At 43.4% G+C, this 12,614-nt stretch overlaps 1 protein-coding gene across 2 annotated transcripts in view; it reads right to left on the reverse strand.

Moving 5' to 3' along the window:
* gli3 (GLI family zinc finger 3) overlaps window positions 1–12,614 on the reverse strand; it is a 97,123-nt gene that overhangs the window by 21,031 nt on the left and 63,478 nt on the right. For both annotated transcript variants that reach the window (XM_080515084.1, XM_080515083.1), the window contains exons 5-6: window positions 4,916–5,121; window positions 1,425–1,586 (exon numbers count right to left, since the gene is read on the reverse strand). In XM_080515084.1, the coding sequence (XP_080371210.1) occupies window positions 1,425–1,586; window positions 4,916–5,121 (368 nt within the window). The remainder of the gene's footprint in view (window positions 1–1,424; window positions 1,587–4,915; window positions 5,122–12,614) is intronic.

The raw sequence follows: 12,614 nt of genomic DNA on the forward strand, positions 1-12,614 counted from the left end.
TTACTAGCAATGATCACAGGCGATTTTTAAGTGAGGAGCACTGCATCTCCACTTAAATTTGGCCCCTAATTGTTTTGTTTCAGTCTATTAATCTTAAAAAGTGACACAGAAGAAAGGATTTCTCCAGTGATGAATGGTGGGACATTCCAATTCCCACTTAATAGCAATTAATTTTCTGATACCCGCACAAGTTTGGCTAGTTTTAATTAGTTTGTTCTGAGGAATAGGGGGAACTTCACCCTGGATTTCCATGAAAGCAACGTCTGCCTGACTAAATACATTCTCATCAAAGGGAGCGGGGTGAGGCTGCGCGACCTCTCTAAGATTTACTGTGCGTTTAATTTCCTATTTACACTTTAAAATAACTCATTAGCATAAGTCCTCTGCACACGGTCCCGAGCCCAACACATTAAGACAAAAGCTCATTTAAATCATGTCAAAGTGGAGCCGCACATACCTCCTCGCTACTGTTGAGGAGGTATGCCTGGTCTATATATAGTACAAGACAGTTGCGTTGTGAAAAGTGCAATTTTAAGTGTTGAATTCCCTCTGGGCCCACCTGTGATTTAACATGCAGGTATGCGCTCACAATACTTAAAGGTGTCTTCCCAATGGGGACGAATGTGGGAGGTGTCTTTTCACACACTGAAAATTGTGCGTAAACATACAGTCCTGTGGATATCCACTGCACTCTTAATGAAAAGCAATGAGGAAGCATCACTTGTGTTCCATGGCAGATGTTCCATATCAGCAGTTTTCACCACGTTTTATTTTGTTGCTTCAATTGTTGCTCCGTGTGTGCACACATGCGAGCAGATGTGTACATATGGACTTATTCATAGTGTGAAAGGTGCCGTAAAACAATGACCGGTTGACTGATATGAATAACATATTCACTGTTTGTAGTGATGTAGTGAAACCTTCCACTTCTCAACCGCAGCTAATCCTGGATTTAACCTACATGCTGAGGCATTGTTTGATCTGCAAGTCAACAAATCTATGCTTAAATGGGAAGGAAAGAAACCTACAACAAATGTAAGAAGGCTTAGTCCACCCTAAAAAAAAAAAAAAAAAAAAATGTTGTATATGCTGATCTGTAATAAAAAAAAAAAAAAAAAAAAAGTAGGATTAAGTGTTTGGTGCAAATTCTGAAAATGATCGGCGGGATTATCAGAAATATGCGTTACCGCAAAGCTTCAAGTCAGACTGGTTTTATCCCGAAAGTTCACACAGAGTTGATGTTGTGGAAATAAGAGGGCTTCTTGAAACGGCTCATTAAAAATAGGAATGATTGAGGGTCACTATTCCAAAGAAATGTCTTGGAGCTTGGACGAGTTAAAGACTCGAGTTCTAATAAAACATAAGGAACTGACAGCAGCAAATCGCCACCGCAGAATGCACATTCTGTGTGAGATCAGACTTACTTTCCATAGCCTGCAGATACTCCATGTGCAGGGCGCTGGCGGTGCTCGCCCCGGCCGTGGATGCCACAGATGGGAGGAGGTCGGTTGCGTACGGGCTGCGGTGACCCGCCAGCAGGGCCATCTGGTGGTAGTACTCGGCTGTGGTGAGGCCGGTGTGAGGCGCTGGAGCACGGAGGGAAAGAGCGGGTCAGCAGAGAGGAAACAAGTTGAATTTTTTTTAAATAAAAAGATCTTGCTTAGTGCGAGAAACTCGGAGAGGAGAGCACCTACGTTGCATTATGAAACTGGCATTCATTTACATTAGATGATAATCAGCTCAGCAGAACAGTAATGAGCACATTAGCAGCAGCATCAAGTTAAGCAAAACAGCTGCACGGGGAGCATCACCTGAAGTGGAGAACCTCGCTGGGGATTACCGGGTGCTTGTTTAGAGATTACAGTGAGTGTGCGTCAGCGTTTGATTGATGCATTCATGCCCAAGTGCAGCAGAACCGATCACCTTACAATACAATTCTTAAACAGCCCTTTTCTCCTCTTCTTACTATTCCTTGATCACTTGGAAAGAGTGCACAAGTGTATGGTATGTACTGTATGTGTGTGTGGTAAGGAGTATGTGGGCTGACACATCCTTTGCCAAAGATGGTGCTTGTGTGTTTGTACACGTCGGTGCTGCAGTCTGCAGATATGCAACCTGCTCCTCGACTCTGCTCCTTTAAACTCTATAGAGAAACAAAAGGCCTAAATCTGCCCAGATAGATCCGCATTGCATAAAGATGGAGCAAACGATTCTGCTTCCACTTTGCTTTCTCTCTCTCTCTCTCTCTCTCTCTCTCTCTCTCTCTCTCTCTCTCTCTCTCTCTCTCTCTCTCTCTCTCTGTCTCTCTCTCTCAAAATACCTCTTTTCGAAGTCATTCCCTTAGTTATAGAGTGCTGTAAGTCCTTGAACCATAGCCTAAAAATAAAAAATCTGGCGGTGGGCTTCCATATGCAAATATTCTAAGAAACAGAGGGAAAAGACTAACACTGTGGTTTGGGATGCAAATATGGAATCTGTTCAGACCACTGAGAGCTGCAGCTCTTTTTCCCCCCAATTGAGGAAATAAAAAGAAAATAAATAAAGAAATCCTGTATGAGGAGATTTCCTCTTAAGGCTGGCCTGTATGCCTCCAATATGCATCCATGATTGGTTGAATGAAAAGAGGAAAAAATTCTAAATTAATTCGATCTGGCTTTTATGTCTTCGGTGGAAGGGGGGGAGTTTCTTAATTGTCTCCAGTGTTCCGCCTTGGCTTTGCTTTTGCATTCAACCATAATGTGTCCCATTCAGCATCCGTGCGCAGAAAAAAAAAAGGGGGCTTTGCGGGATTTCTAAATCAGAAATGCTGGCATCCGCGTGCCATCCTCGGGGCAAAAAAGAAAGGGGGGGTTGAGAAGGGGAAAGCTGTCAGTGTGGCACTGGATGTGGTGAAGGCAGAGGCATGCCTCAGGACTTGGTGAGCCACCGGGTGCTCCTTTAGCACAACAATAGGATCAGGGGCAAGCCTACCTCTGAACTCACTCTTCTATAGAAAAGAGAGAAATATTGAGAAAAAGGAGCAATTTTTTTCTTTTTCAAAAGACGTGAAAGCAAATGTGTGGCAGCGAGAGGGTGGCACTAAATCCCACCCACTTTAAATCTCTATTAGATTTTGTTAATTAATTCATCATTATTTAAATGTAGTTTTTGGTAGGAAAAAAAAAAACCTTTGCATATTGAAGAAGGAGGCTCCCTGTAAGCGTGGTGATATACTAACAGCACAAAAGCTGATGGGTTAATTAATCACTGGATTGATTAAAGGAGTAATTAGGTGCCTCATTCACAATTCACGGCATTATGCAGTGAGGAGGGATCGTGTGGTAGGTTGGAGAAACTATTTTGCTTTAAAGCAATCTGAGACTGGTGCACATTGTGGTGTGGTAATGTAAAAAAAAAAACTGGGAGGATCGAGGGATTGAACTGCAGAGTAGACTTGCAGGAGCAGAGAGTCGTGGTTTCCACTGGGAAACAAGTTTTAACAGACCTGCATGAGGATGAGGCTGAGTGCACGGGTGTAGAAGCTATCTGCAGTTTGAGAAACACACTTCAACACAAAATGGGTGTCCGCTCTTGATGGATCAGAAAGGTGAGGGCGAAGGATGAGGGTCTCAAGTTGTGGCTCAAATTGAGTCACATGCGGCTCCTCTAGCCTTCACAAAATCATGTGTAAATAAATAATTGGGATTATTTTGTATAGAAGAAATGGACTTGCCGTTCCAACATGTTTATTTAATCTCAGTTAAACTAAATTTCTAAAGCTGCTAATATCTAAAAAGTGTAAACATTTAAAAAGAACAAACTAAAACAGCTAAAATGATTAAAACTTTAAAAAACAAAAATGGCTAAAACAGATTATGCCATATTTGCTGTTGCTAATTGTCATTTTCAATTTTCATTAATCCAACATAGACCGCAGTTTAGGTACGTATAGCAAAACTATATGAATGTTTAGAAATCTGTTTTGTGGCTTCAGACAAATTTTAATTGGTGGAAATTAGACCAAAAAAATGGCTTTTTGCTTCATTTCAACACCTGAAAGATTAGTTTGCCAAGTAAAAAATATGTGGTTTTTTTTCAATTTTACTATTTGCAAAGCTGGATGTAGCAATAAGTTTTGCTTTCTTACTTATTGAAAAAAACAACAACTGCCTAATTGTTCAAAACTTATTTGAAATCAATCAAACATCCATTATTTTTTTTCACAGGATTTGCTAAGAATGTGGATCTAAAATGTGGGTGTACTCCTTATTCCCATTTTCAACACTGACATTTTCAATCAGTAGTTCATTAATAAACTCCTCCAGATGTCGGCTTCTATTGATTTCTCGGTCAAAATCCATTTTGGGGTCTCCGGAAACAAACGCTCCCCATAGGAAGACATAACAACCCACACTCCCTGCCCTTGCCCCTTCCAAACCTGCACTTGAATTCGACCCCCCCACCCCCCCCACCCCCCACCCCCCCCACCCCCCCACCCCCATCCTCTCGTGCGTGCAGTGTAACTGTATGTGACCCTGCCGCTCGCTGATGCATCCTCCAGAGGTCTCTGACATGACTCACAGATCAAAAGGATTAGCCTCCCTCCGACCTGAGCCCCCACCCACACGGGGAGCGCCGCACTCATAATACTCACATCTCGCGGCTCCCTCGCTCAGATAACATCTCGCCAACCCCTGGGTCTTAATAGAGATGGATCTGGTTGCCTCTTGTCTGACCCCCTCTGATCTCCAACAGGAATTAAAGTGATACGGAGAACTGAGAATTCTTTTAGCCGCAATTTAACCTCACTAATCAATTCCAACAATTATTTTCAAGAGTCTGCTGAGGCTCCATCATCCATTTTTATCTTCGCTTGCGGTACGTGCGGATACATATGTGTGATGAGTTGCGTTGGTGTGTATTTCACTTTGCTCACCATCTGCAGGGCTGAGGCCCCGGGTGGCCGACAGAACGGAGATGGAGGGGCTGCTGTGGAGGGAGCGGATGTAGTCCATGTAAGGGTTGATGTACGGGTGCGGAGGGTGGAAGGGAGACTCCGCCCCCACGGATGGGTTTCGCTGGGGAGAGATTCGAATGAGGGAGATGTCGGAGAAGGCCGGACTGCCCGCCAGCGCCGGAGGCCTGCAGAGGAGAAAGTACAGGACAACGTGTGAAATGAGAGGGAAAAGTCCAGAAAAGTCTTCGAGGAAATAATCACGTAAAAACTTCTTTCAGCCATTTAGGCATCAGGGAAGTTTTCTCTTTGCCAGGGTTTTTTTTTTTTTCATTTATTGAAAGTGAGGGACACACACAGAGCTTTAACCGTGTTAACACCCCCCAACACACCCCACCCAACTCTCACTACACACATGCTTTGTCTCAAGGAGTCGTTCTTAGTGGCACGTCGGACTTCATCATGTTTTTCATATTATACAGTATCATTGTGAACAGCTGTTTGTACACAGAGGCAAAAACACTTCTCGATGCTTTTCATTTGATATATCTGGTCTTTATACAAAGTCTGCCACTGGTGCACATATGGTTTTGCACGAAAGTTTACTTTGGATCAAAATTATACACACAAACACACAAAAGGTTAAGGGGCAATGCAGTAAAAAAAAAACAATTCTCCAAACATAGAAAGTTAAGCTTTGAGTAAAATCTATTGATTATGCTCTTTCAAGTGGCCAATCTTATAAAGTGATGAAGTATAAAATCTTCTTGCGTGTACCTTGGAACTTAACTTTTACATTAATTTTAAACATGAAAACAATGTACTTTTATTATATTTTGCAAACATCTAATGCATGGATGGATACATAGATGGACCAAACAAGAAAAAAGATACGTTAAAAGTGTTCTGTTTAAGTTGAACTTTTCTCATTTGAACTTGAATTATATTTCACGGCATGTATTGTTTTCCCCCCATTTAACAAAGTTTTCCTACTTTTTTCCAAACTTTTTTTCCCACAAGAGCCTCTTGTTTTACTGCAATAAAGAATGTGCGCACTTTCACCACTTCTGCCAGCTGACCGTAAACAGAACAGAGTCCTCCAGTTTCAGAGACACATCACAGCGCTCACTTCATTATCCTGTAACATTTAGGTTTTACTACCCTGGGGTGGACTGGCAGTGGCACGGCCCAGACAAATAGAGTGTGACACTATCTCTCTCCCTCCATCTGCAAGGCAGAGACGAGAGAGCGCCGCATTCCAACTGCTCCCTACGCAGACATTTCCTCAGATCAAAGGCAGCTTTCACCACTGCATCTTAATCAGAGGGAAACGTTAGACCGAGCTCACCGCTGCCCAGCGCCAGACAAGCAACGCTACACCGCAACACTACAGCGCTCGGACGGCTTCGAACTTGGCTTTGAGCTGACACCGTGCGCAGAATTGCACACGACGGATACAGTGTTTTAACAAAAATCCTTCAGCGAGACTCACACACACACAAAAAAAACTAAGTCTCCCTTTTTTCTTTTTTTGGACAGGAAAAAAAAAAAAAAGAACAAGCTCAATCAGGATCCTCTTCATCAAAACCTTTACTGTGAATTGTCGTCTTTTGAAAGAGATGGGAAATAAAGTTGAGAACAATCAGGAAAACTTAGGAGTGAAGTTTGAGATGAACTAATTTGTCTCCCTCCTTATAATTGGTTAGGAGGGCCTGGAAACTTCATAATGATGGCCTTCACCACAAAGGCCTTCCCCCGAGGATGTGGAGAAATCCACATATCAGCCAGACATTAACAGGCTAAAAGATTAGACTGAATTAGCCCCTCCGCTTCTCTGTGGCTCCCCAGTGGACTGGTCGACTGTGACAAAAGACCCCAGGAGAAAGCGGAGGATGAGGGGAAGAGAGGGAGGGGGGGGGGTAAAAGTGTGGGTTTAAGAGGGAGGTTTGGAGGAGAGATGGAAAAGGGGAGTAAAGAGAGAGGGACCTGGCTCGCAGTGACCTTGAGCAAGGCCGGGGGGAGCGGAACAGCCCAATTACGACCTCCGCCCCATCCCCTGATCCCCTACCGGCCCACTCCGTCCCTCCACTTCATAGCCACCCTAATGAAAGAGCTCAGGCCGGGGTCAATAATGAGCACGGAGGAGCGGAAACGACACACAAACTCTGGACAAACGTGTGCACAGACACTCTCACACATACACACACACACACACATCGCCGGGGGGGCTCTCTGTAATTAGCCCGAAGGGGCTGCAGGACAATTTTAAAGGCTTTTAGAGTGTTGGAGTGTGTTCCGACTTTGTCTCCTGATGCCACGGCAGGTGTACGTGAAAAAAGAAAAAAGAAAAAAAAAAGAAAAAAAGACAACAACACTCTCAAGAGGTTCAGCCCGAAGGGAAATCTGAGTGAAAGTGTAAAGGAGTGACGACATTTCAGGTTCACGTTCTGACATTTCGTCACGGTGGCCATGGCGGTTTGTTCAACCTCCGCTTGATTAGTGTGCTTTTTGCACGCCAGCTGTCAAACAGGACATGATACATTTTTCATCCCCGACGCGCCTCCTAGGCCACGGCGAGGGCAAGTGTGCACTTCAAAACAGGTGTGTGTGTGTGTGTGTGTGTGTGTGTGTGTGTGTGTGTGTGTGTGTGTGTGTGTGTGTGTGTGTGTGTGTGTGTGTGTGTGTGTGTGTGTGTACGTGTGTTGATGATAAGCAAGTCTCATGCCCACATGCCTCCATTACAAGGCTCATTTGCACAGATCACAGCACGGCTGCAGAGTGACGCTGGCTCTGTTGTCACACAGCCACATCGTGAATCTCGCACACGTACACACTCAGGTGCACATGAGCAGGCGCAACTGAGGGGAAACACAAAAAACCTGCTCTGTCACTGATTACCGAGAGGAAGCTGGAAGACAAACAGATACGCTTTTAGTTACACGTCAGCGCTGGTTTTCACAGGCACTAGCAGTGAGGTGCATTCAAACTGTTTTTAGGAACCCCAAGTACAGCATGTGGAATGAGCGCATGTGATGTTTTTAACATTTTCTCTGTAGGAATAAGAAACCAGGAGGAAGTATAGAAGCTCTTTGGGATTTTTTTTCTTCCCCCTCTGTGAGGTGAGCCAGATACCCACTCTGATTGAATGACACTGATTAACCCTGTCATACATTGGCTCTGTCTGCCTAAGTGGACCCCTATTCTGCTTACCTTGTTTTTCCACTGAAGTTTGAATAAAAACAGACAACTACGAGGGGTTGGGGGGGGGGGGGGGGTCAGGTAGTCTTATGTATGTTTCTCAAGCTGGTTTAAAGTCGCTATAGTTATTGATGTACTAAATAGTTCTGTGGAATGCTACGTTAACATGGGAGATGCAATCTGATTTGCAATATATACAAACACTTAAGTAGATTATGTCCCATGTCTTTGTGCATTAGGATTTGTTCCTATTAACAGTGCTCTTTCACTTCTCCACCAATTTACATGAGCTGTAACTAGATTTTTTATTTAACATCATGTATGTCTGCTGTGTCCACCAGCAGTGTTTCACAAGGCGACCTTGATGGCTCTCATGTTTCAAGTCAATTTTCCAAAATTTTTATGCTTCTGATTTCTGCAGTGTGGCAGCCAGATTACTTTATTACTTAATTATTTTGTCACAGTTTTTGTGAATTAATCACACTTTTCTTTCATAGTTAAAATCGGATCCTTTTGAATTTGCAGGCATTATAATACACATGTTGACATTACAATAATAGTAAATTTGCAATAAGTGGTGCAGCTCTCATGCCAAAAGTTGAAATGGAACAATAGTGTCATGTCCAGGTCCTGTAAGGTCTACTATCCTTGCATGTTACATGTTCAACAACAATCAACCGGAAACAGCAACATTTTCTGTCACATTCTAGCTTTATTATAGGGATCTTGACATTTTGGACGTATGTTTTGTACTTTAATGAGCACTGAAAGCAAGTAGCCAGGGAAAAGTGTAATTGGTAAGAAGATAGCAACTTATACAAGTGGGACATTTGAGCCTGTTGAAATGTGAAAAGGAGAAGCAAAGTTATGAGAGAATAAAAAGGAGGGAAAAGAGGTGTGGAGAGAGGATATGAGGGAGGGAATACAACCAGAGCACGAACAGTAGTGGGGGGGGGGCGGGGGGGGGGGGTGAAGAGGAGGAGAAAGGAGCACGTGAAGATATGAACTATAAATGGAGGAGAGACGAGTGGACAGATAAGAGTTAGAGGGAATTTGAGAAGAAAGGGAGGAGGGTTAAACAGAAGAAGAAAAAAAAGTTGTCTTGTGGGTGTAGAGCCAGGTGTGAGGGGATTTGAGGAGGACAGCATGTGAGATGGATAGTTCGGAGGAGTGAAGAACATCCAAGAGAGTGACCGATCCTGTGTGTGCAGCCGCTCTCTGCAGGGCCGTGATCATCTTAGCATCTGCCAGGGTACATTTATCAACATGACGAAAGGAAGTAATCTGACAACGTGCAGTGTGTGCGCGCAGGAATGTTCGCCCTGTGCGTGTGTGCCGATGTGCCTGAGAAGTCTTAGTTACACCTGATTTGAGATTTACATCAAAGCTTGTACCGCGGGGTTTTGCAGACTCCCTTCTTAAAAACGTCACTCCTCTGCTTCCCTTCCTCGGTTTATAATTCCTATTAACCCTCAAAGAAGACATCCTGCAAACAGGGCACACGGAGAGCACGGACTCCACGCATATGGAAGCCATTTCCTCTCACGTGGCCTCGCTGAAACCAGCCAGCGCCCCTTTAAGACACCGCGTGTTTACACGGAGCGGTCTGTGGATTTTTAAACTGTCGTCTTATTTCACCGGATGAGTACACACTTGCCAAGAGTAAATATGCCCCCAAAAGACTTTGAGGTTTTATGGAGGGGTGTGCGTTCATGTAAGCAGGCCTTGAGTCTTTGTTTGGAACAAGGTTATATCAACACTAATATTTTTTTTTTCCTTTGGTTAAGGCTGCAGAGACACAGCGTTGATGACTTCACTAAAAACACAGAAGGTATCATTGTGGAGCGGCAGTCGGACCTGCTGGTATTGACACAGCGGTCAGCTAAAATAAGAACTGTGCTTTTGCAAAATACTTTTAGCTCAAGCATGAAATGGTTACGGCTGAAATGAAAAGAAAATTTCTGGGGACGTGCGCCTCGCAGAAGAGTACAGGAAATTGGTGAGTCCAAATCCAATAATCCAGCAACTGAGACAACTCACGGACACTCATATTTCCACCCGGAGCTGCTCCGCTGGCCCGAAACGGAGAGGGAAGAATGACTTCAACCTCACAGTCCTGACCCTGAACCTTCTCAGTGGACTTTAACCAGTGTTTCAATTGCTAGTTTCAATTTTTGAAAACATAAACTTTACAATGTGCTTGACATAATAGCCAACAATTGTTTGTGGCCAAACGGCACAATGTTAAAAAAGTAACCAACAAAAAAAAAACATTGAAGCAGGAGTGGCTAAAACTTGATTTTTGAGCTGAGTGGGTTGGAAAGATAGAGAATGTAGTTTTTAGTCTTTTAAAGAACAGTCAACGTATTTTAATGCATATTGATGTGTTGCACTGTAGACATGGATGCTGAAGTGTAGCCAATGTCTTGTGGGTCCACAGTCCAAAAATGGCAGACAGAACAGCAGACACAAGCGAGGACGGAACTGTTGGAAATTAGGAACAGAAAGACAAACCTGCAAACCTCAGAGAAATACAAGAGTTGGACTGAATACAAACCAGCTACAGTGACTCACAAGTGCAACCGAAAGTACAAAAGTGACAGTGCTCAAATTGTACATATTGCAACTTTAATTCAATGTTTTCCTGTGCATTTTTTGTTGAGGGTTATATGTGAAAAAGTTCTGTTAGCTGAGCTAAAAAGTCGAGTTAACTCAACTTAATACTGAGGAGAAACTTATATTTTTTTAATATAACAACTCAAAAGCCAAACTGCTTCTGCTTCACAAGTTACTAAATTGTAGTTGGCGTGTTCATGATCATACTTAGGGGTATGAAGTAACAAAAACACGTCTTCACAGCTTACTACACTTTGAACAATAATGCAAATGGACTTCAGTCAGGGGTTCTATGACATTTTCAAGTTTTTATTTATAACTTAATTTTGTTCAATTCAAATTAACAGAAATGTTCATGGATGGAGGATGTCGAGGAAGCGGTGCACACACACAAATGTAACCACAAGGGGCTGCATGAGCAGGAGAAGTTATTTTTTTTTTGGAGGGAACTGGAATCAGTCAGGTGTCAGGTCCTATCCTGACCGAGGCTGACAGCATCTCACCCCCCCCCAACCTCACCTCAATCTCACCACCTCATAGGAACCTTCAGCTTTCAGCCCCGCGAACCCACCCAGCCACAGCACAACACTGCCACCGCTCTGAAAGCCTAAACCTGAGAGGAGGAAGAGAGAGGCTCCTGACAGCGGAAACAGAAGCACTTTAAAGCTCCAAACCCTTTCACTGAGATCAAAGGGCCATAGGAACAGAGCCAGCTGAGACCGAAGGAGGGAGGAAAGGGAGCCCGAGACACGGGGGAGAGAAGACAGACAGACAGACAGAGACTGAGAGACACAAACAGAGGAAGGCGGATATATTCTGGCTCCTTAATGATTCAATGGGAAAGTCTTCGTTAAATTCTGCTAGGAAAGAAAAAAAAAAAAAAAACACCTCCTTTGACTTCGAGGAAGCTCAGATTGAACTCGTATTAAAAAATAAAAATACTGGATGAAATCATATGAGTCAAAATATGATTGCCAGAACTCTTTCAGAGACCTTTTCTATTCAATAGCTTTCATGCATATAACACGGTCTTCATCAATAGATCCATAGGTTCTCATTCTTGATAACAAATGAAGTTTTGTGCACGAGGAAGCAAGTTAAGAAAGAACTTCTGTGTGGATTTGCCTGTCTCTACGCCATGCTCACTGATGTATTCAATCTGCATTGTAGAAGTGAACACAGGGAGTCCTTGATGACAAACCATTGCTTTCTCCATACCGTGATGGTAAGTTCATAGTCCAATATCTATAATAAGTGGCTACATAATTGAGGAAGTGCACATCAAGCTGCGGTTCAATGGACATGTACTGCAGGTGTTGTGCAGCATCAGTGTAAAAGAATTATTGGAAGTTGCAGCATGAGTTGACCCTAACAAACTGCATGCTGGCTGGTGGATCTGAGATTGTCGGACTACAACCAAAAGACCTCTGTGTGCATACTACATACATGTATTACATACATTTTTGCAATGTTTATTAAAAAAAATGAATTTGTAAACATTTGCGGGGACTGCCAACAGTCCAGTTTTAATGAGCACTGAGGTGTGATTCAGATTTTCACAAATAATGCTTGTGTTTTGTTTTGTCGTGGCATATGTACTGCAGGTGGCTCATTAAATGGGAACATTCCAGTATTAAATGTGTGCCAGGAATTTGTCCTTTGACATTTTTTTGTTTTGTTTTGTTTTGTTTTAGTCAGCATCGACAGCAACAGAGCCCATGTAATCTGAATTTCCTCGTTGCTGACCAGCAGCGGCGGTGTCGTCTTTAAGCCTTTCTCTTGTCCGGGCAGCGCGAGGCCGCGGAGCTGGCAGGGCACGGTGAGGTTGCCAGGCGTTCAGAGTAACTATGTCCCCCCGGAGCTGTGA

Source organism: Blennius ocellaris (assembly GCF_963422515.1).
Source record: "Blennius ocellaris genome assembly, chromosome: 19".
In the NCBI taxonomy this organism is placed as follows: Eukaryota; Metazoa; Chordata; class Actinopteri; order Blenniiformes; family Blenniidae; genus Blennius; species Blennius ocellaris.